This window comes from Peromyscus leucopus, chromosome 8b, assembly GCF_004664715.2.
Source record: "Peromyscus leucopus breed LL Stock chromosome 8b, UCI_PerLeu_2.1, whole genome shotgun sequence".
NCBI classification, from domain to species: domain Eukaryota; kingdom Metazoa; phylum Chordata; class Mammalia; order Rodentia; family Cricetidae; genus Peromyscus; species Peromyscus leucopus.
In genome coordinates this window covers 104,358,801-104,385,944 of record NC_051086.1, presented here as the reverse complement: position 1 = coordinate 104,385,944, position 27,144 = coordinate 104,358,801, and the positions used below count along the sequence as shown (strand labels likewise).

Below are 27,144 nucleotides of genomic sequence, written 5' to 3'. Positions count from 1 at the left end.
TCTTTGTCTTCTTCTCAATGCTTTGACTTTTGATCTTTGTATTTTGTCTTCAGTAAGTCTTGTGGTAGCTGCACCAGCTGCCACTCATGTTCACTTGTCTCAGAGCTCACCCTGTCGTTGAGTCTATTCCCAGAGTCCACTCTTTTGTCTGTTTGTTCCTTCCTCCATTCCTCTGTACACTCACCTGCACGTCTCAGAGCTGGTCATCCCTAGCATGGTGAGATAACCTAGTTTGTTTGGGTGGGGTCTTCACAACTCACTTCTTTCTTTCTTCTTGCCTTTCCCTTTCTCTGACTCTTCCAGAGCCATCTCTACAATGGCAATTCACCTTCTTATTCTCCAAACTGTTTCTAAGTAGTTTACATCCATAACATTTGCTTTCCTCAATCAGTCCTCCTTTCTGAGCCACACAGCAAAGCAGCTAACTCAACCAGGGCGAGGGGAGAATGGCTGCGCTGTTAGTTACAAGCCTCTCAGGCTGCCCTTGTATATGCCCTGAAGACCAGCTTCACTGTCTCTGCCTCTACTCCACCCCCAGTGGGGACTCAGCCACCTCCAAGAGTCCCAGACTCTCGCTAGCTTTTGTGTGGCTCCCTCTAGATTCCATCAGCTTAACTGTCCCTTATGTCACTTGGAGTTCAGGCTCACTGGGGGAGTCAGTGGTCCAGGCCACTCTGTGCAGTCTAATTCTTTTTCTTATGACCAAAGTCATAAGCACTTCATTCTCTATCATGGGATGCTACTGTATAGTTGAGTGCGAGAGAAACATCCTGAGTGGATACATGAAGAGTCGTCCAGCTTGGGTGGCTCAGGAACCACTCATAGGCAAGTTGGGATCTGCACAGGACCTGAAAGATGGCTGGTTTCCAGATGGTGAAGCCAATTCTTAACAGGAAGACTCCAGGTCAGACTCTTCAGGACCAAGGTCAAAGGACACTTAGTGCAACACTGCCAGGTTGGTCGGCCAGACATGGGCTATGTTGTACTTCTCTTTTTCTTTGCTTCTTTGAGACAGGGTCTCACCATATAGACTAAGCTGGTCTTAGACAACTCAGCAATCCTTCTGACTCTCAGCCTCTGGCATGCAAGGATTACTTTTCTTTCCTTCAAAGAATCTAAACAAGAAGGCTGAGAGATGGCTCGCTCAGTGGCAAGAACACACACCACTCTTCCAGAAGACCTGAGTTCAATCTCAGCACCCGTGTCATGTGGCTCACAACCACCCGAAATTCTAGCTCCAGGGAATCTCACCACCTCTTCTATTGCGCGTGTACACACACACACACACACACCCCTCACCACTTCTAACACACACACTTTCACACATGCATGCACACATACACTTTTAGTTAATTCTCAATTGCTATGACCAAAACATCATGACAAAGGCAACACATTAAAGAAATTTGGGGCTTAGGTTTCCAAAGCCCTTGGCCAGCATGGTAGGGAGCATGGCAGAAGCAGGCAAGCATGGCACTAGAGCAGTAGCTGAGAGCTTACTTCTGGAATCCACCCACAGCGACATACTTCCTCCAATAAGGCTTCTGATCCTTCCCAACCAGTTCCACCAACTGAGGATGAAGTATTCACACACATGAGCCTATAGTGGCCATTCTCAGATATCACAGAAAGTCTGTCCTCTAGCAAAGCTGTTGAATTTCAGAAGAATTCTCGGAGGACAGAAGGTTTACTACTATCTAAACTACAAAATCTTATGTTTGCAGAAGCAACTCCTACAGATTTAGTCTTCAAAGAAACAACATGTGTCACCACAGTGTCTGAAATGACACACAATGGCAAAGAGTTCTATACCTTCCTTACACAGAACGCATGCTAGGGTTTATCTTGCTGGGGCAATGGGAGCAGAACTGCTCCTGCTGCAAATATCTTCAACACTGCACAGTTAGCACTTAAACTCCAAAAAGTCAGTGGCTTAACTGGAAGGAATTCTTGATCTCACTGCAATTCAAAATAATGCTGTCATTTTCATAATAGACAGCAGAACTGTATGCTGCATGGTGTGACAGGCATCAATCTCCTTTACAGCTGGTCTCAGAGCAAACAGACTATCTCGGAGTTAGAACTTACAGCAGCACAGAAATATGTCCATAATAAATTCAAAATGGTATTATGCTACCCAATCAAAGGAAACAGCCAAGGGGGGAAAAGTATGTATTTTGGATTCTTATACTATGCTGATATATATGGGGAGGGGATGAGGCAATTATAGAGAATATTACAATTGTTCACTTAAGAATTACTGAAAATAAGACTGAGGCAAAAAAGAAAAAATATCAGAACAATGTCTTCCAGTAAGTGCTTTTTCATCAGTTAAGACTCAACACACCTGCCAACAGACTTTGTACATACAAAGCTCAGCTGCATCTATACTGTTTATAAAGCACATCAGCATTCTTTAGCAAATTCCTTTATAGAAGGAAGATAGTAGTTTTCAATATTATCAAGGGAACGAGGGAGGGAGAGGAGGTCCTGAGTGTTCTTTCCTAGGTTGTTTGCGTCATAGATGATCTGGCTGTCATTTTTAGCCAGATCTTGGTTCCATGTTTCTGCAGCAGAAACTGGTAAACTACATCGGACAGATCAGCCTGTAAATAATGTTTTACAGTGCTCATCTGTTTACATCCTGTCCCTGGATCATTTATGCTGCAACAACTGAGCTGGGGTTTCTGATCTGATACTATAAGAGAGGCCTCTGAATTAGCCTACCTTTATCTTCATAACTCTAAACCTAAAGTCCCAGACTGCAGTTTGTTAAAACATGGAGTGACATGGGGGTGATGGGAGAGTTTTTGAGGTTCAGCACAGAAACAAAGGCTGAGAGTCAATAAGCCCAAAAGCTGACATTTGCTGTCCTTTGAAGATAAAATCTTGGTTATTTCTTCCCATTTTGTACTTTTCATTAATTCTCTTAAAAGATACATTCAATTTTTATTTAAAAGATATAAAATTGACTTTAAAATGGGAAAAAAAACTAATTCTAAAAATATGGGTAAATACACATGAAAAATATACTCCCTTTCCATCAGAAGGAAAATGAGTTTTAAACATTGCAAAGAGTCTCATGTTTCACCTGCTACCACCAGAGGTACCAGAGTTCAGTACACTATTCCCTCAGTCTTATTTCAGAACCTCACTTTGGTGAAAGATCTACCCATCTGACCCCCACAGCTGCTCAGGCAGTGGCTGTGAGGACCACTGTTCCCAGCTGTAGCATAATGATCTCTAGGTTATGACAGCTCTAACTCGGTTTTTACTGTACTTCCTATTAAAGCTTAATGCTTACTTAAAAAAATTAACTTGTTCCCCCAGCCCAAAAAAAGATGTGGGGCAGCTAAGCAACGACACATGGTTTGGGTAGAGCAAGCACATTCAGAGCTCGGCAGCGGGGTGGTGAGTCCTTAGGGCTGCACAGTCCGACAGGCACAGCCTTGCCACCGTGAAGTAGAAGGGCAGCGCAGGACAGACCGCACTGAGGGCTGACACAGGAACCGGAGCGGTGTGTCAGGAAGACACGGGTGGGTCTCGGCATGGTCTCAGGCTCTGTGGATGCTCGTGTCTTTCTTCCCACCCCCTGTGCATCCAGTCACTGGCCTAGACAACTACAGGACCTGCATGCAGGCAGTGCACACAGAGTGACCGCAAAGCTAATGCCCCATGTCCCTTCTGGATCCAGAAAGCACTCAGAGAAAAGCTGGAGTCCCAAAGAAAAGACAGAGTGGCCATGCATCCAGCTCTGTGGGATCCACTGTGGCCCTGGAGCTCTGACACACAGCCACTCCACAGCTTCTTGCTTATCTACTAGATATGATCACAGCCTACTGAAGACTGGCAGCCTCCTTATCACTACTTGAATCACCTTCTTAAAGACAATTCTCCAGTCATTTCCTACACACATACACTCTATGGGCTATCCCTCAGGGTCTTAGGTGATGAAGTCATTCAGTACCCTACAGCTTAAAAAAGCCCACCCTCTGGCCATGACTACCTCTGCAGCCTAGCCGGGCTGACCTGCTCATTCTTCTGGGCCGTTTGGCAGTGCACACCTATCTGACTGCTCTCTCTCTCTCCTCAGACCCTGCCACGGGAAGCACTCCATTTCCACTCCCGGCTGCTGTAAAGGAGCACTTGCTTATTTGAGGGCTAAAGGAATACATCTGTCCCCTGGAACTCAGCAGCTTCTGGTGCCATGAATCCACTCAGTTCTTGGTCATGAGTTGCCTTGAAATGGTCACATTTCTTTATCTTGCATAAAGCACCTATTTAAAAAGAATCTTTCAGGCCATGTTCCCTCTCCCAGAAGCAACATGTCTGTCTGCAAACCTGCCCACAGTGCTCAGCTTAGCCTCCCTCAGGAAAAGCTGGAGTAGCAGGCTCTGCTTCCAGGAAATGGATAGAGTGTACAAACTCCCGGATAGCTAGGCCCACACATACTCTGTGGGTCCTCACTCCTTAACCTTAAAGTGACCAGACAGACACACATTCAGATAGGAAAATAATGTTCCCATCGACTGACAAATGCAAAGGCCTGGAGACAGGGTGGCACATAAGCAATGAGGCTTTGAGTGAAGCATATTCTGCCATGAACATGTTCAGTCTGGTACGGAGCTGGGTCAGAGTCCCTCTGGTCCTGACACTCACACCCTGCTAGCTGGGGCCTTCCAGCCCTTTGCCATGTAAGCCTTGTTTCTTCCTCTGTCTCCTAATGCTGCCTGGCATCTTCTGCCTCCCCTGGAATGCTGACCCATGTGTTTCCAGTGCAGCTCATCTACCTAACCTATGCAGTCTTCCTGACAGAAGTCACACACTACCTTTCATTTCAAACTAGACAGAACCAGTTCCTTTCTCCTCAGGCTCTTTGGCCTCTCTTTCTTACGTGGCTTCTAGCTACCTGCCACGTCACATGTCTCCTCCCTTGTGTAAGTTACACCTGCATCTGGTTAATTTTGCCTCTTTCTACACAGTTAGGTTTGAGGGATGGTATGCTCTTTGGATATCTAGTTCAGTCATGTATGGCTGTGTCACTAGGTGCAAAAGAGAATGCCCAGGCCTAGATCCAGGTACACGGTCTGTGGACCTTTTCCAGGCAAGAGACTCCAGGGCTGACCACACTGCTCATAAACCTAGGTCTATACCTCTCTACAGTTTCTATGAGTTTGGGGAAGGACCAGGAAATTGAGTCTGGGCTGCCAAACTGACATGATGAAGACCTAGGCAGGCATCTCACAAAGACTGCAGTGTGCCAGCACAGCTGTACGGCTCTCATCCAAACCTGTCAGAGGGTGGCGAGACTGCAGCTGCATACAGGCTTTCCAGCAGCACATAAATGAAAAGTTGGTACTAAAGACTAGTAGTACAGTGTGGCAAGTTGGACACACGCCACTTGTTGAGAGTGCAAGCAGCCATAGTATTCAAATGCAGGCTGGGTCTGGTACACCACATACATTTCCTTGGAGTATTACACAGGATTCAAAGAAGTATGGTGGTAGAGGGGTCACTTTTTACTGCTAAGATGAACTCGGATACTATACTTCAAGCAAGAACTGCAGTGACTGCTTTCATCGATAACTTCCTCCTCCCCAATAAAAGCTGGTGAGGCTAATCTTAGCACTACCTCTGGCTACTCCCCTTAGTGAACAAAGATGTGCACAGGGTGCTTCTGGACACCACAAAGCAGCAAACTGTATGTGACCAGATCCAAGGGGAAGAGCTCCGTTGTTGTCCTTTTTTTTTTTTTTTTTTAATTAAATTGTTGCTGCCTTTCAAGCCATAGCTGTCTGAATCAGCAACTGCAACTCTGCCGGGTTAGGCCACAAGAGCCACAGCCTGAGGGAATTCTGTTCCCTCAGGCTCTGACTGCTGTGGGATAATGCTTTTGTACACTGGTTTAATAAAATGCTGATTGGCCAGTAGCCAGGCAGGAAGTGTAGGTGGGGCAAGCAGACAAGGAAAATTCTGGGAAGAGGAAGAATAGAGTCAGGAGTCACCAGGCAGACACAGAGGAGGCAAGATGCCAAGGCAGAACTGAGAAAAGGTACCAAGCCACGTGGCCAAACATAGATAAGAATTATAAGTGTAAGAACTAGTCAGTAATAAGCCCGAGCTAATGGCTGAGCAGTTATAAATAATATTAAGCTTCTGAATGATTATTTTATAAGCGGCTGTAGGTCCATGGTGGTGAGGGGAGGGCAGGAGGGACCCAAAAATCCTTCCGGTAACATCCAACTCTTTCAGAACTACAAGGGAACTTAACTAAACCTCTGTCCCTCTAAAGAACTCCAGATTCAAAGGTTAAGGTGGAATTCTGTCTTCAGAGAGACTGAAGAGCCTGTGGCTCACCTCCTCTCCCTGCTCCTATCTCCCAAAAGCCCTTGTGAGTCTCTTCCCCCCTCCTTAAAAACCCTTCTCCACCCGGCTCCTCCCTGCCACTTCCTGTCAGCTAGCTGCTAACACAGTCTCCTGACTGCAGGTGACTGCATCATTAAACAAATGTTCCAAAGCATAAACAAAAGTAACACACCTTAAAATAATATTCTACAACACTCCATCTACCCTCAGACTAGACCCAGGCAAACACCTAGGTCCTGAGACATCAGAACACATGGCACACTGCTATGATCAGGATAATGCCTTTGGTCCCTGAGATGAGAACCTGGACTATAGGACACTTACCAGCGCAGAGCAATCTTGATAGGAGTGGTGAGACAGGATGTGAACAGGTCGGCTGGGAGGTCAGGGATCATTGGCAAGAGCTCGTGTGCCTCGCAGGCTGCCAGCTGGATGCAGTTTTTCATTGATGGAGGCAAGGGCATCTGGGCAAGGGGATGGTTTGGGTTAATTGCAGCTACCTACAGAAGGACACAGAAAGACAGTGGCTTAGTTGACACTCCTGGGGGGAAAACACTGTGCACTGAAAAGGAAGACAGCTGGGCTGGAGAGATGGCTCAGAGGTTAAGGGTACTGGCTGTTTTTCCAGAGGTCCTGAGTTCAATTCCCAGCATCCACATGGTGACACAACCATCTAAAATGAGATCTGGTGTCCTCTTCTGGCCTGCAGGCAGAACACTCATTGTATACATAATAAATAAATAAATAAATAAATCTTAAAAAAAAGAAGGAAGGAAGGAAGGAAGGAAGGAAGGAAGGAAGAAGGAAGGAAGGAAGGAAGGAAAAAAGAAAAGGAAGACAGCACCAAGGGAACAAGGCTCTACCCTGGACAAACGTTCCCTCTGTTAAGGCCCTTCCATACCCCATGATGGTGTCAGTATTCACACACACCCTGCCCAGTCTTCTGTGCTGACCTGTTTAGGTTGAACATTCAGTCCCTAATTTATCATGACACTACTGTAGAGGGTTTAATGGCATGGAAGAAAGGTTTGGATAGATTTAAGCATTGCCTCTTTAAGACAGGGAAAATATGGCATATTTGATATTTCCCTCAGTGACATTTGGTGAGGTAAAAGCCCTGGACTGAGGCCATACTGCATAGAAGTTGGAAAGGACTAAAAAAAAAAAAAAAACTGCACACTTCAATAATGTCCATATCTCTTTTCGGACTTAAAACCAAGTCAAAATTGTACACTTTTTGTTTGTTTGAGTCTTGCTCTGTATCCCAGGCTGGTCCTGAATTCTTCCTGCCTCGTCCTCCTGAATGCTAGGGTTACACACAGGGATGAGGCTCCATGTTCAGTTGCCGAAGTGAAAATCTTTAATAAATAATTTAGTGCATTCAAACACTGGCAAGTGACAGGACTGGCTGATATGTGACCTACTCACATTGCCACAGAGAGCTCTGTGCCTGGCTGTGTCACCAAAGCAGCAGCAGCCGTCGAAACATGCATGACACACCAGAAGCAGCTACACTTCCTATGCGCTGTGGCTCCTCCTGCCTCTGCTCCATAGCGTACATTCATGTGACAGCATTTGATCTGTCACAGGCTCTGCTGTCATCTTCAGAAATAATGAGATTCATAAATCCCATATTTGGTCAGTAAGGCCTGTAAATGTGACATGGGGGACTTTGTGTGCACAATGCTTTGCCTGCTCCTGACTGCTTGTGAGGTACACAAGTTCAGAATGATTTTGCTTTACACAGTGCCCAGCTAGGGGAAGCAGAGCAGCTGTGAGCAATGGCTTGCCTTAAGCAAGCAGTGTAAGGCAGATGATAATAGCTGCTCGCAGGCATGTGGCACTGAGGAAGAGAAATCCCTGGAGCACCAGAGTGTGGGCCCCAAAGCTGCTTGTCAGCATCGCAAAGACAGCTCAAGGGAGACAGACCACAGGGCAGAAGGGAAGGCAGGATACTGACATATGAGTTCTCATTAGTGGGCCTGCATTGACACACAGGTACCTGAGGTACAGGGAACTCAGACAACACCGACTACAGAGGCCCAGCAGCTCTCAGCAGCCCTCTATGACTGCCCAGGAGTGGACCATAATGAAAAGCTTTCTATTACGGAGCCCCGATTTAACCCAGTCCATCTTGGTTTAGGATCTAGCAAAACAGTTGCGTCTCAAAGTTGATGGACTTTAATGTCCAAAAGAACCTTCTCCCTGGCGCAGTTTTATTTACTTATAAGGGCATTTGAGAGCAAGGATCACTCAGTCTCCTGAGTTTCTAGGTTGTTGCTTAATCCTTTGCATTATTAATCCCATGAGACAAGACACCAGATGTTTCTGTGCTCCTGACTGGCCCCAAGGTCCAGACAAATCTCTCCCACCCATGGTCCCGCAGCCACTTATAAATAATTACTCAGAGGCTTATATTAATTACAAACTGTATGGCTTATGGCTTCAGCTTCTTGCTAGCTAGCTCTTTCATCTTAAATTAACCCATTTCTATTAATCTATATGTTGCCATGTGGCCATGGTGTTACCGGTCTGCTGGCATCTTTTTGCTCCTTTGGTGGTGGGCTGGCATCCCTCTCAACTCCACCCTTCTTCGTCTCATCTCCAGTTTGAATGTACCACCTAACCTTATCCTACCCTGCCATAGGCCAATGCAGCTTTATTTATTATCCAACGGGAGCCACACAGGCAATCCTGACAGGCACTGAGGAGGGTGGAATGTCAGAAGTGTCATTCTAAGTCCCACAGCCACCTTTACCCCTTGCTGACAATTCCTTTTAGTTGCATGAATCTTATATTTCTCAATGTTCTCTTATACACACTATTCATCTACTTCTTCCACTATTCTTTTTTTAATCACATTTCTTTTTTTTAAGATTTATTTATTTATTTGTTTGTTTGTTTATTTATTTATATATACAGTGCTCTGCTTGCATGTGTCCCTTCAGGCCAGAAGAGGGCACCAGACCTCATTACAGATGGTTGTGAGCCACCATGTGGGAGCTGGGAATTGAACTCAGGACCTCTGGAAGAACAGCCAGTGCTCTTAACCGCTGAGCCATCTCTCCAGCCCTTCTTCCACTATTCTTATGCACTAAGGTTTATTTCCATTTTAAAAGAACTCCAGCAATTAGGAACAGACTTCAAAGAACAATTTGACTGTAATCTTAGCACTCAAAAGGCTGAATGAGGTAGGAGGGCCACTTTGAGTACAGTCAGCCTGAACTACATACTGATGTGGCTATCTTCCTGCTCTGATCTTGTTTTAGGACTTTTCTTGGCCCATTGTTTCTTTTAGAGCAGTGGTTCTCAACCTTCTTGATGCTGAGACCCTTTAATACAGTTTTTCATGTTTTGGTGATCCCCCAACCATAAAATTATTTCCATTGCTACTTCCTAACTATATTTTTGCTACTGCTAAGACTGGTAATGCAAATATCTGATATGCAACCCTTGTGGGGGTCGAGACCCACAGGTTAAGAAGTACTGTTCTAGACCCTCTTGAGTCTAGCTGAGGCATCTGATACTGAGGTTCCAAGCAGCAGGCTCTGCACCTTTTACAGCAAATCTACACAACTGTGCTAGCCCCTGGATATACAATGTTAACATTTCATTGTTCAAATGTCGGATGCAGCATTTTCAATTCCTCCAATGGTGAGTATCAAAAGCATATTTTACCAATTACCCTCTGCACTACAGAAATATTAAGCCCAAAGCCAAAATTCAGACACTTGTATACACAACTGCAAAACAATATAAGCCATTTAATAAAAACATCAGTTTCTAGGGAAATAAGTGTTAAATTCTGTGAAATATAAAATAAGTCACCTTAAATACTTCATATTTTGCCTTACTGGGGACCAAACCTAGGGTATTACATAGGCAAACACTCTCTGGCTAAGCTGCACCCCAGCCACGTGGGACTCAAATGTACAGTTCAGAATTCAGTGGCTTCAACAATATTACCAAGGTTTTCTTAAGGCACAGAGAAGGAAGGCAAGATCATGTGTAAAATAATGTTCTGGGCTCTGGCTGTATAAGCTAAAATAGACGGCAAAGCCACAGCTCTCTGCACAGGAAATTGGTTTCCAGGTCTGTCACATACACCCTGCTCTACAGAATGATAGGTCTGGACAGATCTGCTCATGTAGGGCCAGGTGAAAGCCCTGGAGCCTGAAGAGGCATCAGATCACAGCCTCAGGACAGGCACTTGGAGAGAAGGTAGAGCTGCAAGCAAGTGCTTTTCAATGCCCAGCCTGGTGGAAAAGGCCTTGGGGGGAGCAGAGAAGATGACCTGTGCACCTGGGCAGGATCTAGGAAGGCAGCAGAGGCAAGGGCAGAGTCCTGAAGTATGGATCAAAGCCCTGGAGATGTCTGTCTGGAGCTGCTGGAAGAGTGGTATTGTTTTAGTAAGACTGCTAACTACCAACAGTCAGGGATACAAAGGCAGCTAACAATGATGAAAACGAAAACCACTCTAAATAGGAAGGAATGGCCAGTGACCTGCAGTCTAAAGTCAATTTTCTATTTTCCCTTTTTATTAAAAACAAAACAAACCTTTGCAGGAAACTGGTCTATGAGCAAGAGAAGGCCTGGGCTAGGGCACAGGTGAACCACATTGAGGAGCAGAGAGTGATCGAGCCTCAGATACATTCTGTCAACCCATCACCCAAGAGCCGCACTGAATGCACATGATAGTTTTGCCTCAGGGATAATTAGACTCAGTGACAGTTTTCTAAGAAACATTCGAAATTTAAGGCAAAGGATTCAACCAATGAACAATCTTTTTAGATTTGCTAATATAGGAATAAAAAACCCTCCATTTCCACATAGGAGTTTCTTCCCATACATTATTTTAGTTTTGTTATCTGAGATACTGGCTCTTTAATTGAAGTAATCCTTCAGAAGGCAGTATGCATAGAAGTCTTGTTACTAGGCAGTCAGGCACAGTGTCAAAGGTTTACGCAGCACCAGAGCTCCTGAAGGACTAAGGGAGTGGCACTTCTGCCCAGGGAATTTCTCCTGGGCAACCAGGAGGCCCATGCTCCGGAACAATCTTTAGGTGCAATTCACTGCAACCAGCTCCAGAGTGGACACCTGCTCCAGCTCCCAGGCAAGGCCAGGAACCTCCCTGGTCACATACCACACTTCAGGGCAGCACCTGCATTTCTTGTTTTTTGTTTTTGTTTTTTTAAACAAGGTTTAATTCTTTTTTAAGATTTATTTATTACATATACATGTTCTGCCTGCATGCATGCTTGCAGGCCAGATGAGGGCACCAGATGTCATTACAGGTGGCTGTGAGCCACCATGTGGTTGCTGGGAATTGAACTCAGGACCTCTGGAAGAGCAGCCAGTGCTCTTAACCCCTGAGCCATCTCTCCAGCCCCCATTTCTTGTTTTTAAACTAGCCACTGAAATAGAATTTTTTTGCCTTTTCCCATACATGTGAGCAACAACTTTATAGTAAGATGAGACCCCATAAGTTCAAGGGTCTCAAGAGCTCTCTTTCTGAATAGTTCTACCTTAAAACAACTTTAATTCTCTATTCAACACCTCATTATGTAGGACAGTCTGCAGATCAGAGAGAGCTGAGCTAAGTGGAGCTCACGCTACTTGCCCGACCTCATTAGTATTCAGGTCTAACATGTGACACACTATATTAAAGATATCAGAAGTAGACTTTTCATACACAAGTCACGTCATTGTATGCACCCAATTGTTAATAACAACTTAACCAAGTGGTTCGAATGGCTAGAAACTGTGGAATTTTGGCCAAGGGAGCGGAGAGCAACTTCTGCTGGATGACAACACAGTGATGTCCTTCAAAGGGCTTCTGGAGCCTTGTTCAGCAACAGTTTCTTATGATTATTCTGCGCTTACCCTAATGAACCATCCATTGTTTTAAATCCACTTAGTTGCTGGCAGTTTCAGCTTCTAAATGCTCTCAAACCATTCTACAACCCAGTGAACATGCTAATTAGAAATGATAAGCAAATTCTACTCCCAATCATGCTTGGATTGAATCAACAACTACAGAGAAGGAAATGTGGAAGGTTCTACAGCCATGTATGTGCTCAAGATATTTAGGAGCAGCTTAACACCCCTCCATCCTCGGCTGACCAGCTGCTGGAGACAGACCCAGAGTCATGGTCCCTTGAGGAAGGAGGTATCCAGGTGTTACTGTCCAGCCTTGTCACACTGTACAGAAGAGGCACTCAGTAGCAGAGTGGTCTCTTGTATGTGAGGCGTAGCATAACATCCACAATCACAAATGTCTTCTCCACAGAACTGGGTCTCCTGGAAGCCACAGCACAGAGCATATTCCAGAAGGCAGGCAGGCCCTCTGGACACAACGGCATGGTGGTCTGAAATGTCCCTGATGACTTGGTTCTAGGTTCTGGGCCCAGGAGACAGGTGTTTTTAAGACTGATGGGTCTGTGATCACCAGTGCGGAGGATGTGCTTGCATTTCCAGTTTTGTGCTGTCTAGGAATCCTGTCTTCTCACACAGGCAACTTCTATGCTCTTCCTTTAGGGCAGCCACCATTTTTCTGCCATGGTCTTTCTTGGAACTCACAGCTTCCTCATCTGTCTGCTGATAATGTGAATGAGCCCACAGTCACCTCTGAGCACAGTATGTTAGGTAACAACCTTGCATTCTGGAGTAACCCATGAGGCTCTTCCATTCCTGTCAGCTGAAAGCCATCTTGGTGGCAGAGGCCATCTCTCTTTGGAGACGGGTCCTATACTGTGTGCACCAGCAGAGCCTAGGTCTTGAGCTTATGAACTGATTATCTTGTAAAGATTGGATACTTTCTGCCCACCGTCACCTGCAGCCTTCTGAGTTAACCGTAATGAACTGAATCATCAGAGTCTTGGCTTTCTTCAGAGAATGACAGGAGCTCAGGGAGATTCTGTTTCTATTAGCAAGTGGGAGAGTGAAGGGCACAGTGACAGCGGAAGAGCATGAAGGTATGTGCTCTCTTCAATCCTTAAAGGACACTCTGACAAAACCAGCCCTGATAAGCACTTACTCTCTCTGCCTGCTATGACAAGCATGGACCTGTGTAGCAGTGCCGCAGCACAACAAAAAGTGTCTGCACATGTGGCATGCACCAGTGCATTTTGGTATACTATATATGTGCGTGTAAATGTGCGTGTGTGTACACCCGTTTCTTCTATGGTGGTCTGGGATGTTTTTACCTTCCATAAGCAGCAGTTTCTCTGTCACCTGATGCCTTTCCCTCTCCAGTGACCACTGCCCATATTCTCGTCTTGAGGACCACCCTCACAAACAACACCTCCATGTCCCTCATCTTGCTGCTGGGTCATTCCATTAGGACAAACACATAAACAAGATTTTAAAAAAGATCTAAAAAAACAAAAATAAAGAAACAACAACCAAGGAAAAGAGCCCACTCTCCATAGCCTACACCTCTCAAAGTTTCTCTTTTTTCCTCCATTCCCTGAACATTCCCAGGCATCGCTCTGAATTTCCCACTAGCCTCCCAGTGCCCTAGAATAGACTGGAAGATCCCCTCAGCCCTTATCTCCCATGACCTCTTACAGCAAGCCATCAACAGATCATCCCTATTTCCAGGAAATGTTTTTTTTTTTAAACCACCTGACTTTTGAATATTGGTTTTCTTTTCTTCCCACTTCCAACCCATCTCCTATTTCTGGGCTGACAACACAGAGAACTTCATGGGGTCATGGCCTCACTTCTTCAGCTTCTCACACACTCGGTGGCTGTGGTCATGGTGATTCAGGGACTTTCCTATACTTTCCAGACCAGTTAAGTCTAAGAAACTTTGATCTCCATAAACCAATGCAGAACTCTAGCTCACACAACCACAACTCTACACAAACTCCAACACTATCCTTCTGATTTGCCCAACAAGTTCACTTTCCCACTGCTCACCCCGCCCACCTCCCACTGTACTGGAGTACTCGTATTAGAAGGCACTATCACTGAGATATGCCCCCAGCCCTCACCTTTAATTCTTTTTGTTTCTTACATCTTATCCTAATTCAAAAGCAAACTGGTTTTATTTCCACAATGAATGGTGCATGCAAAGTGCCTGCCATTCCTGTTTGGTCATCCTATGGCCATTCCCAACTCTATTCTCTTTGTAGCCCACCCTATCTGTCCAGTCCTGGCACAGTTCCGGAGAAAAACCTACATTCACTTTCTAATGAAGGAGGCAGGAGCAGGCAGCACTCCTCCTCCTCCTCCTCCCCCACCCCCCCAAGACACAGAAGAACAGCCTGGAGCTGGGGCAGGCAGGCCGCAGTCAGGAGGATAAGACATCACCAGAGGATGCCAGAGAGAAAGAAGGAGCTGGCTCCCGCAGTTACTACTCAGGGAGTGTAAATCATTCACCTTAGAGATCTTATTAGTGAAAAAGATAAACTGTAATCTGTCTAGGATCCAATCGTGAGCTCTCACTGCTTACAGCTTTCCAAATGTAAATGTTTTGGGCCCAGGAAGACTGCTGTCATCCATCCTCCAGGCTTGGTGCCCGGGTTGCATGGGCAGAACAAAGCCGAGTAACAAGACAGAAGAGGTGAGTCCAGAACACAGGTGCCTGGAGCTGCAGGCAGCCATCAACAGGAGCAGGGGAGGGACACTAGTGCTGAGGGAATCCAGAGCCCAGGGAAGTACAGGCCTCTAACACAAGGGAAAAGTGGCTCTCTCCAGGAAGTGCAGATCCCAAACCCAACCCCATACTCAGCAACGTTGTCATCATTCAGAACGTCCACACACCACGCACAGAGACTTGACTATAGCTGGGAAGAAAAGATAATTATAAGAAAAATCACGGGTGACAGAAATCACAGTTGGGGAGACAAGACGCAAAGGAAAATGCCAGGAGCTCAGAGCCTTAAACATGGAAGGTATTGACCAGAGCTGCTGAGGCTCAAATAGGTCTGCTAATGACATCATTAATGCAAAAAGTTAAGTGTTGCCGGGCGGTGGTGGCGCACACCTTTAATCCCAGCACTCGGGAGGCAGAGGCAGGCGGATCTCTGTGAGTTCGAGGCCAGCCTGGGCTACCAAGTGAGTTCCAGGAAAAGGTGCAAAGCTACACAGAGAAACCCTGTCTCGAAAAACCAAAAACCAAAAACAAACAAAAAAAAAAGTTAAGTGTCAGCTAGGCAGTTGTGTTGGCGCATGCCTTTAATCCCAGCATTCAGGAGGCAGAGGCAGGTGGATCTCTGGGGGTTTGAGGCCAGCCTGGTCTACACAGCCAAGACTACAGGGAGAAACTCTATCTCAAAAAATCAAAACTGAAAACAAACAAGGTATCAGTGGAGTGAGTGCTTGGCCATAAATGGGACATCTACATCACTAGCTCCACTCAGGCTCAAGACTCAGGGACCACAGAGGAAGAGAAGGTGGAAAGACTGTTAGAGCCAGAGGTCAGGGAGGACTTGAGAAAAACAGTGTCTTCTGGACATGACAGGACCATTGCACTCATGAACTCACTAGGGCTGTGGTGGCCTGCACAAGACCTGCACAAAATCAAGTCAGTCAACAGTCTAGCATGGAGCAGGAGAGGGTGACAAGCTCTTACCCCTAACTGAGGAGCCATTGACAGTTAGTGGCTTCTGGGAGTGGGAGAGTCAATTTTCTTTAAGAGTATGGCCCCACACCCAGGAGTATTTGGGCAAGACAAAATGGACTCGGTGGGAGACAGGGTAGTGGTGGATCTGAGAGGAGCTAGGGAGGAGTGGCGTGGGAGTGTGATCAAACCATGGAGAAGTCAATATGGCACTACAACTGAGCAGCAGAGACAGAGACAGAGGAAGCTGGCAACAAGGACCCATCAGCTGAGAGCTTTCTCTTTGGAGTGCACAATCAGATAAAAATAAATGAGAATTACAACTACCAGACTCTCCACTATCCGACCTCCATCTGGTTCCTGATTCACTTCTTCCAACCATGCAGGGTTTAGAGATCAAAACACATCTTGTCAGGCTCAACGGTAAGCCATCTGGCTGGCCCATTTACCTTTTCTTTTGTAATAGGGGTCTTCCTAATTCGCCCAGGCTGGCCCTGAACCCACCATGTTAGCCGAGGCAGGCCTTGAACTTGCAATGCCCTGCTTTGGCCTCCCGGGTTGCTGGACTCACAGCTTGTACTATTGGGCTTGCAGACCTCTACTCCCCAGAGAGAAGGCCCCATGGCAGCTCTGCTCCTGGTCTGTGTAAGAGCAAGAAGCTCATGCACAAACCATCTAAATAGGTGTTTCAAGCAAGAAATCGGGCATCACACCCCCTCCAGGCTGGAGGAAGGAAGGAGGCGAACAGTGTTCCTGCCTGGGAAGGTGGAGCCAAGGACCTCTTTATTCATTATAAATGTAATCTTTTAACTTTTAAAGGTGATGTACTATTTTAGTTAAAATTAGTGAAAGCAGAGAGACTTGAAGGCTTTCTTTAATTTTCAAATTACAAAACCACATGATATAATAAAAAATAAATAAGGAAGACTCTTGAGTGGCAGATATACATTTCCTGGCTCTGATGAAGCGTCAATCTGCTGTGGTAATTCAAGCTTGCTGTTATGAAGTTGCCTTCTCCTTTACCTACAGTATTCCTCTGAGAGAGAGAGAGAAGCACACAGCATCCAAACCCCAGGGTCTCAGAGCAAGCACTACACTACCAGAAAACGAAAGCAGATAATCAACCCTTAAAATTTATGTCACTCATGTGTGTGTTTACATTTATTATTTGGGGGCTTTTGATCCAACCAGCTACTTTCTGGTGTTATATTTAATCATTTTTACTCTTTTCTGCTCTCCCCCAACACTGCAGATAGATTCCCCAGTTGGATCTCAGCTGCCACAGGACAGGCAGGAGGCACAGGGTGCTGTCACTCCCATCCAAGTGCAAACCAGAGCAGCAGCAAAACCCTTCATTCCAAACAGCGGCACAAACCAATTACTAAATTTCTATCAGATCACATACTGTACAACAAAAAATACCAAGATATTGCAAATTTACAAAGGAAATGGCAAGCTCAGGGAAGAGTGTTGAATTAGGTCTTTAGTTACTGAAAACAGGTCCCACATAGCCTAGACTGGCCTCAGACTCCTGATCCTCTGGACCTGCACCTCCTGAGTGCAGCGATGGGATTACAAGCATACACCACCACACCCAGGTCAGGAAAAAATATACTAAAAGGATAAGGCTAACAATTTACATAGGATTGTTTTTCTACGTAAGAGAGTGAAATGACTAATGAACACCAAGGTATTAGCTGGGAGCTAATTTTATAAAATTCTGTGATTCTAATTTCCGTTGTTTATGCAAGAGACTGAACAATGGCCATTATAGTAAGTGTGAAAGAGAAATTTGAGCTCAGGCTACATTGCAATTTTAAAGAGAATGAAGATAAAAGCTGAGCTAATTATAAAACACATGGCATAACACAGCACCTCCTTCCATGTACCACATCGGCTAACGTTTTACTCCGTCTGATCTCCTTCATGATGAATAGGTCCACTAAACTTTTTTTTTAACTTCTAAAATGGATGTATATAAATCACCGTTTTGCACTTAATGAAGTGGACAGTGTTGGTGGCTGATTACCCTTGACAACATACAGAGAACACGCATGGTCCCAGCAGAGCAGCACACGACACTGGGAGGCAGCCGTTAGTGAGACGATTGCACAGTAACTGTGCCTCTGCTGGAAGGGGACAGGCCCTGCCAAGTGTGGTTCATTAACTAGCCTGATGGGCTCTCGGCTTCCCTTACCACTCCCCAGCTCAAAATTCTTTGGTACTTTATTGACATTACAAATGAAAAAAACAAAAAAACAAAAAACAACTCTTTACAGTATTCTTACAAAGTGTCTCGAGGCACTGTGGTGTTTCCTGCTGAGGAGCTAGCTGGCCTACCCTAGGCTGGCCCAGATGAGATGGCTGTGCGTGGAGCAGCCAGCTGGTGACACAAACCCTGGCTGTTCCCTCCTCTTCTTGAGCATCTAAAACAAAGAGGCCCGTGGGCAGCGCTGTGGCCCTCGGCTCCACATCTAAGGGAAAGGGTGTCACGTTTTTTCAGTCACTCCCCTGCAGGCTCCACACAAGGGCTACATTTACACACATAAAATATTAAACAGTAGATCTGTTAACTTTAAGTTTACTAAACAGAATTTCAAATTTTGTTGCTGATTCCTTCAGTACTCTCCTCTGATGAAATGTGAAAAACATAACAAACACATTAAAATTGAATAGATCCAAAAAGGCTTGAGGAAACATACTGAGGCGATTTTTTTTGTTCTTGGATTGAGAATTTCCTGTGCTGCAACCAATCAGGATTCATGAGCCCCCAGAGGCCACAGACTGTTCTCACCAGTGCTTCTGTGCAGCCCACTGGATGGAGCCTCTTAATTGAAACTGCCTCTTCAATTTCTCCTTAGAACTCACTGTTTAATTTAACCATCAAATATTAATTAAAACAACCAGGCAGAACATCACTTCATTATCCAAACAGCGCCCAGACTCCAATTCCTGACGACGAACCTACCTGGCAGCCATTCTGGTTTTACCATTTAGCTTGGCTGTTTGGGTTAAAAGATAATAAAACTTAAAAGAAAGGAAAAAAAAAAAAAAAAGGAACAACAGCAAAGCACACTTGTGGGAACAAATATTAGAATTGAAGAAATGAGCCCATGTTCCTTAAAACAAATGTGCCTGTAACAGTTTAACATTAATATTACCCCTTGATGTTTAGATTAAAAACGGCAGGTACATTGGCTGTAAGAAGCACCTCCCTAGCTCTCATCAAATATCCCACCTCAGCCTCAACACATTGAAAACTTTATCACACAAAGACCCAGCTTCCCAATCTCACTGCAGAACCTTTTCCACACAGGCTCAAGCACGTGCATGCATGCACACGTGTGTGCATACATGCACTCACTATGCTGGCCTTTGAGTACCTCACCTCCAGCTCTTGCTCCCTCTGCAGTGCAAACTGCTTGAAGGACTTCACGATGAGGCCAGCATTGGAGCAGTCGTAGACAAAGATGGACGGGCTGCCCATCCAGGTCTGCAGGTCGTATATGGACAGTGGGATGTACTGAGTGTAGTTCTGGAAAGAAGCACAGGTCACAACGGTCACATGACGACATGTCACGAGCCCCGGCTCCTGACTAGCACCTGAACCCTGGAGAAAGCAGAGCACAGTGTTTGGTGTGGGCAGCCATTCATCACCACCAGCCATATAAAACCACACACTGAGTCTGACTTCGACTCCAGCAGCACCACAGGACAGGAGGTGTTCGAGTCATGTCAGTAGCCTTTATACTCTGGATTCACCCCGAGGCTGTGACTGTGAACTCACACCCACCCTGGAAGCCCTTCCGTGTGCATAAAGAGCCCTCTGAGGCCCTCCCTCCTACCCCCGCCCTGGCATGTGCACAGAGAGCCTCTGAGGCCCTTTTGTGGCTGCTCCGCTTGTGCAGCACAGACAGCCATGAGGAGTTTAGATTCACATGCTTTCTCTCACTGCCCCTTTAAGTCCAGGGTACTTTGTGAGTGAGTCTGGCTCTGTACAGTGTTAGTATGTCACTGTTCTGTGATCAACACAAACACTAAGTGACCAAGTGATACACTTTCTGGACACACTGTTCTGTTTACCTGATTGCTAGTAGATAACAGGAGAGAAAATTCTAGTCCAATAAAATGAAAATCCTCTTTTAAACCAATGTTTTAAAGCAATTCTTCCAAAACCAAACCAACACAACAACAAAAAGCTACCCTGTACTCACACACACTTGCTTGGACATCAACAGTGTAAGTGGTGAGCCAGACAGTTGACTCCTAGCAGCTGAGCCACAAACACTGACCCTGTGGTTGCCCACAGCTCAACAGAAGAAAAGATAGCCAAATAAGGCCTGCAGAGAGGGAGTGTCCAGGTGGCCAACAGGAGGTTGCCCCCACACAGCAAAGAGCCAGGCACAGTCTTCTCCCAAGGACAATGCAAAGTGCTACCAATGGGTGTGTGTGTGGCCATCCCCAGCTCTGGCGAGGAACACTCCATCCAGGCTCTGGCTCTTCCTAATGTCATGCTGTCCTCATTTGGCAGATTGTTTACAATCACAGGACTCTGAGAGAGAACACCTGGAAATGTTCTCTCTAAATAAACACTCTCAGAAGGATTCTAAAGACACCAGTTCCCTGCCAATGGCTCTATACAGCAATGCCAGCCCCATCAAGATGCCCGAGGGTTTTGTCCTTTAATGGAATTTGACAAGCTGATTCCAAAGTAAGTGCAGAAGAGAAACGCACAAAATTAGGGGGAAAAAAGTTTAATAAAGAATAATGAATAGAGATTCGCACTACCAGATATTAGATAGGCTATAAATTCATGTAATTACAGGCTGGTATTAGTGAGGGCGAGACAAACAAATCAACAGAGAGAAGGCCCAGAAATAGACCCCATATATAACTGTAATGAAATGGCATTTTAAATCAGTAAAGAAAGAATGAATGACTCCATGGGTAATGCTGGAATCTAACTAACCATTTGATATTCCCTCAGACTCTGTACCCAAAAAAGCAGAGCGAATTTAAAAAGTGTAAAAGCAGAGTATTTTTATTTACTTAGGTGTAAGAAAAAAACTATCTTAAACAAGTTACAAAATCTAGAGGTCTAAAAGAAACAAGAGATATAAACACACACTTATGACTGGCAGCTTCAGAAGGAAGGAGTCACAGTTGAACTGGCAAGAAATGTACTCTGAGAAGGTACGTGTGAGCTTCTGCTGCAGACCAGCAAAGGCCAGACAATAGCAATGACAGGCACAGCAAAGGAAGAAGGAGGAGGAGGAGGAGGAGGAGGAGGAGGAGGAGGAGGAGGAGGAGGAGGAGAAGCAGCAGCAGCAGCAGCACTGACGGTAGTGATCTGGGGAGCAAGCTACGCAGCAGCCAATCAGATGACAGCAGAAAAATGAGTCAATCTATCTACCCACCCACCTATACAATTCCTTCAACAGACTGAAAAGAAATAAAAGATAAATAACGCTTCATAACACGCTGACGAATGAGCTGACCATGCAGAAAGGACAGCCACCACTGTGACAGGCTCTGTGTTCAGGGAAGGCACATTACAGCTCCTCCTTTATGTATATGTTCTGTAAGACTCTTTACAAGACAGGATGCACACAGGATTCCCACCTCCTGCTGGGAGAGAGGAAGTGGGCTTTTTTTTGGGATCTCAGTGACAGGCCTCAATGTCCCTCCTGGGCTGCAGTATATGAGCAAGGCTTCATCTGTGATGCAGGAAAGGTCTCCCCAGCTCTCCCAGGCTGGGGGCCAAAAGCAACCCTGTAACGTGCAGAGCCCCACACAAGTAGCGAAGACTGGCAGTCTGTAGTCAGCTGTTTGCACACATCCTACACACTCGAGGTCCCAACAGGAACGGGAACGCAGCTCACTGAGTCTGTGCAGCTGCTAATGACGAGTGACACTGTAGTCTACACTGTGTTCCAGGTGCAAGCCCACAGGTCCCCCAAACAGCAAACAAGCATGAAATAAAGTAAGTCTGCTTTTTACGTTTGCCCAAATGCAAAGTTACATTTAAATTTCTAAATCACCGAGTTATTATTAGTTGATTTATTAAAATAATGAAGGCCAGATACATTAGAAAAACATCATCTTCCCTGATACAACAGCAAGGTACAGGGTATCACCCAAGCAGGTCCTAAGAGACTTTTCTACTTGCTGGTACCCACCCATAGGCAGCATGACAAAGAGCCCTAGAACTTCCACATTGGTCTTGGTCCTATACCTTTAGTTATAAGGGACTTTCACTGCAACCCATCCATATAGGTGCCTCACAGAGTGGATGGCTTAAGTACATCAACATGTCTCTATAGAGATGGGCTACGAGAAGCCTGTTTAAAAGCAGATTTCTCAGTGGTCACTTTTCCCAGTGACATTTCTCCACCTCCATCCATTGCTTAAAACTGTGCAATGCATCTCAGGCCAGAACCACTTAGCCCTCAACATCTGAAGATCTCCAGATGTTGCCAAATACCCCCAAGAAAAAGTTCCTGACTGAAAAGGAGACAATTTCATCAAAATCATTAGCTGTATGGTTTAGTGAGACAACAAATTCAGGGGTTAGTGATCCCCCTGGGGAAGCAGAACCCACTGTATTAAATCACCATGAAGAGAATGACCTCTGAGAGCTAATCCTCACTAACAAGTGAATGGGGCTTCCAGTACCCATCTTGGAAGGACTGCCAGGGGCCTGTCAAGTACCAGGCCAGAATTAAGGCCCTGCAAACCATCCAAGTGCAGCTTCAAGCACAGCCTCAGCGCCCAGGGGACCAACACCCAGTGGCAGCAGGAACAAAAACCAAAGCAGCAACATGCTCATTGGGAACATGCCTCTATTCCTAGAGCACTCCCACGGCAGGCAGTGGCACAGCCCAGCCCAGCAGAGACTGGGGGACATGGAGGGGGGGGGGTGAGCAGAGGGCTGGCTCCACACATGCCTAGACTGAAAGAGCAGGGAAGCCCTAGTCAAAGAGTCAGAAATGGTTTAACATATATATTCATTAAAATCCACTTTCTCAGAAAGGTATATTGGCACATGCCTTTAATCCCAGCAATCTCTGTGAGTTCAAGGCTAGCCTGGTCTACAGAGCTAGTTCCAGGACAGCTAGAGCTACACAGTGAAAACCCATCTCAGAGGAAAAAAAAAATCCACTTTCTCTGACATAATATTAAACACTGAGGGGGAAAGTCCACTTGCTTTATCAGACTGTCACTGTAGACTGCATCAACCATAACAGCAGCCATGGCTGGGAAAAGCCCAGCCTGCAACAGTGCACAGAATACCTCCCCACAAAGGCCAGGTCAACCAGGAGAAAGGTCAGCACCAGAGAATACATGCCCTGCACCACTGGTAGACTTCTGGAGAGTGACGCTGAGCTCTGATTTCAACTGTACAGCAGATGGCAATGCCACATACCTCCTACGCCTGGCACTGCCCCAACACCGAGCAGAGAAGAAGGCAAAGGTGACCAACAGGCGGCCATGCAGGGAGGCCAAGCACCACGCAGGGAGGGAGGGCCAGGCAGGACCACAGTGGGGTGGTGGGGAAGGAGGAGATCTAGCTTTGAGAAGTATATGTCCTAAGTAGGACAGTCAGGACAGCACAGTGGCATCACAGCCCCACTGTTGCGCCTTGGACAGGCAAACCTGGTCACACGGGGAACAATGGCTTTGAAAGGCAGCAGAGGAGTGCCATCAAGTCTCCTAGGGGGTGCTGAGCCCATAGGTGCCACTGGCCTACAAGTCCCGAGATATGGCTGTTGGAATGGGTAGATCCCACCATGCCACACTTCCCAAAACTTCTACCAGATATGGCTGTGGACAATGGGTGTACAGAGGAAGAACCACTAACTGATGGCAAGGGGGTCTGGGTAGCCTCTCCCAGGCTTGCCCACTGCATGAAATGCTCAGAAACACCACCGTGAGCTACCACCTGGTCTTTTTTAACACCTGTTAAGCACTCTGTGGTGGTGTTTTTCTCGGCACAAGTGTCATAATGTCAGAAGCAGTTATGAGGAGGGTGCATGGTGATGTTCTGCCTCTCCTGCCTCTGGGGACTTGGGTCTGGCTTCTGACTTACCCAGAAATAAGCCCAGACAGCAGGTGACTCACATGTGACCAGCTGCAGCCTCTGTTGACCTCTTTTCCTGGTGCTCTCTTCCTCCTTTGTTCCTTCCCTCCTCCTTTCCCTAGTTCCCATGCCTCTGAGAAAGCAGGGTTCCTTGGGTTTGCCTAGTCAACAGCTCTTGCTCTCAGCAGACCGGATTTCCCATATTTTCTCATGCTTCACTATGCCCGGTTTTAACAGGTACTCTTCCTTGGCCTCTTTGATGTATCTACAAGCAAAGTTGCCTCCCCCTGAAACAGCAACCACTCCTTAGCTATCTCTCAAACATCACCTAACAGTCCTCTCCAAACCCACGTTCTTTCCACTTCACCCAACTCTGCCCACCACAAACACCTAGAGCACTGACATCCCATGGTCACGAACATGCCAAGAACCCACATTTGGTTTTTAAGTATGATTCTTGGGTGGACCTAAGATCAGTGTGGAAATGTCTCACATCAGAGTTGATTACAGAGGGAATCTTGGAGGAACTTGCAGCATCTCAAAGAACTGTAAAGAAGGCACTCAAAGAATGATGAACATATCAAAAAGACTGCATGTGATGTAATGTGAGAATAAAAGTATCTTAAACTATTAAGGGAGGAAGAGAGAAAGGAAAGGGAGAGGCGTGGGCAGGCAGGCAAGCAGGAGCAAATAAAGCTTGTTTGTAGACAGAGGGCAGAGCTAGCCACTAGTTAACCATAGAGGTCTGGAGGTCTAAACAGAGAGGAACAGGAAGTGATAAGAAGGTGTCAGATCCCCTGAAATTGGAGTTACAAGCCATTGTTAGCTCCCATGTTAGTGCTGGGAATCAAGCCAGGGTTTTCTGAAGAGCACTCAGTACTCTTAACCATGGAGTCATCTCTCTAGCCCCAGAAAGCTCCAATTTCTAAGCAGCATGCTGTGGTGTAATTCCAGGTGCCCGCTTTGGCATGTGCGTGAGAACGGGTTAGATCCAGAGACTAGTTCAGCTGACGGCCTTACACAGGACAGCAAAGCCTCCACGGCTGACAACAAAATACATGCACTTTGTCTGTCTTCCTCCTTTTTAAAAAAAAATATTCAGCTAAATATACTGACAGATGGATTCTTCATAAAATAATAATAATAATAATAATAAAAACCAGCCAGGCAGTGATGGCGTACACCTTTAATCCCAGCACTCAGGAGGCAGAGATCTCTCTTAGTTTGAGGCCAGCCTGGTCTACAGAGCGAGTTCCTGGACAGCCAGGGCTATACTACACAGAGAAACCTTGTTTCAAAAAAGCCGGGTGTCAACAACAGCAGAAAGAATCCCTGAATCACAGAACCTTTTCCAAGGATCTGCCTGACGGAATCAACCGCAGGGCTACTCTGCAGTACAGGCCCATCTTGGAAACAGGAACCTGGTTGTTAGCTGTACCACACTTGCTAATGTTTATATAAACTCAAAAACAAGCAAAATTAGCTAGGCAAGGTGTCCTTCACCTAAAATTCTAGGACTTGAAAGGCTGAGGCAGGAGGATAGCGGATTTGACCCTGAGCAATACAAGACCTTGTCCGTGCCAAAGTGATTTTCTTTTTTTCTTTTTTTTTTTTTTTTTTTTTTTGGTTTTTCGAGACAGGGTTTCTCTGTGAAGCTTTGCACCTTTCCTGGAACTCACTTTGGAGACCAGGCTGGCCTCGAACTCACAGAAATCCGCCTGCCTCTGCCTCCCGAGTGCTGGGATTAAAGGCGTGCGCCACCACCGCCTGGCACCAAAGTGATTTTCTAAGAGCGTGACACAGTACTGCGGTCAAGAGACAGCGGGCTCGGGGATAACCCTCTGACAAAAAGAAAATACATTTTTAGCTTTAATGTCAGGGAGCAAGTTCACAGGTGCACCAGGTTCAAACTGCCAGAGTTTCTATCTAGTGTTAAACACCTGCTCTTCGGTGTGTCTAGTCTCAGGCCACTGGGACACTGTGTGGTCCTGATCTCTTTCTTTCATTCCTGGACATGAGGTGAATGAACCTCTTCTGCCACATGGTCCTGCCACGGTGTACTGTACTGCCACAGGCCCAAATAATCAGGTCAACTGTCTCAGGTGCCTGTCACAGAAACGAAGCACTGTTCCCATGTAAGCACACGTTCTAAATTAAACATAGCTGGAGTCTGCTGCCCCTAAGGCTCTCAGGTAACCAAAGAAGAATTGGGATGTATTTCTAACCACATATCCAGGAATTCCAAGAACAGCAAATGCTGTAATGAACCTATGTGAAATCAGCATGTACAATTAAACATTTAAAACAATCATGTTACAGTGCAGAAGCCGCACACTTGGCTCATGAACACCCAAGCACACAGTAACTGAAGCTCAGAGCATTCAGAGAACTGCCCCGCCTTCCTTACCACAGACATGCTACCTCCCAGAGGCTTGGGTCACACCTGAGAGCTGTGCAAGAGAAACTCAGTAAACACCAGCATCAGCTCTGCTCATTCAACAGGAAGGGGTCATGGTACAATGGGGTGACTGCACTTACAAGCCTAAATGAGAATGGAAAAAGCAAGTTATTGAAGACATGAACCGTGATATCAGTCATTAAAAACAAACAAACAAATAGCCAGGAGGGAAGAGTGCAGACCACAGCATCTGCACAGGCCCCACATGGCAGAGAGCACAGCAGGAGGACAGCTGGAGCAGCTGGCAAACAGGAGGGGAGAGGGGGCAGAGTGGAAAGAGGCGGGGAGGTGAGGGTCCACCTGAAGAGAACAAAGAGAGGTCTTTGAGTAGGCTTAATCACACACAGTACCTACCCACCCTAACCCCCTTAATCACACACAGTACCTACCCACCCTAACCCCCTTAATCACACACAGTACCTACCCCTGTCTTGCAAATGTAGTTTTTAGTGGCTCTATAAACATCTTATTTAAAAAGCTGTTAAAATGTGGGTGAAGGTAACTCTACTTTTCAGCACCAAAGAATTTCTTTATAAATTTATAAAGAAAAAAAAATGCTAAAGTTGTCCAGGCTTTCTCTAAAGAAACAGAATTTTTGCTGAAAGACTTCTACTACTGTTAAGCAAATGCAAGAAATTCTAAAAAGAGAGGGGTCAAGCTCACAATAAAATT

The 27,144-nt window shown here is 45.9% G+C and overlaps 1 protein-coding gene across 2 annotated transcripts in view; it reads right to left on the bottom strand.

The window, feature by feature from the left end:
* Rptor (regulatory associated protein of MTOR complex 1) overlaps positions 1–27,144 on the bottom strand; it is a 345,487-nt gene that overhangs the window by 160,616 nt on the left and 157,727 nt on the right. For both annotated transcript variants that reach the window (XM_028853561.2, XM_037201582.1), the window contains exons 5-6: positions 19,323–19,469; positions 6,691–6,866 (exon numbers count right to left, since the gene is read on the bottom strand). In XM_028853561.2, coding sequence (XP_028709394.1) covers positions 6,691–6,866; positions 19,323–19,469 — 323 coding nt within the window. The remainder of the gene's footprint in view (positions 1–6,690; positions 6,867–19,322; positions 19,470–27,144) is intronic.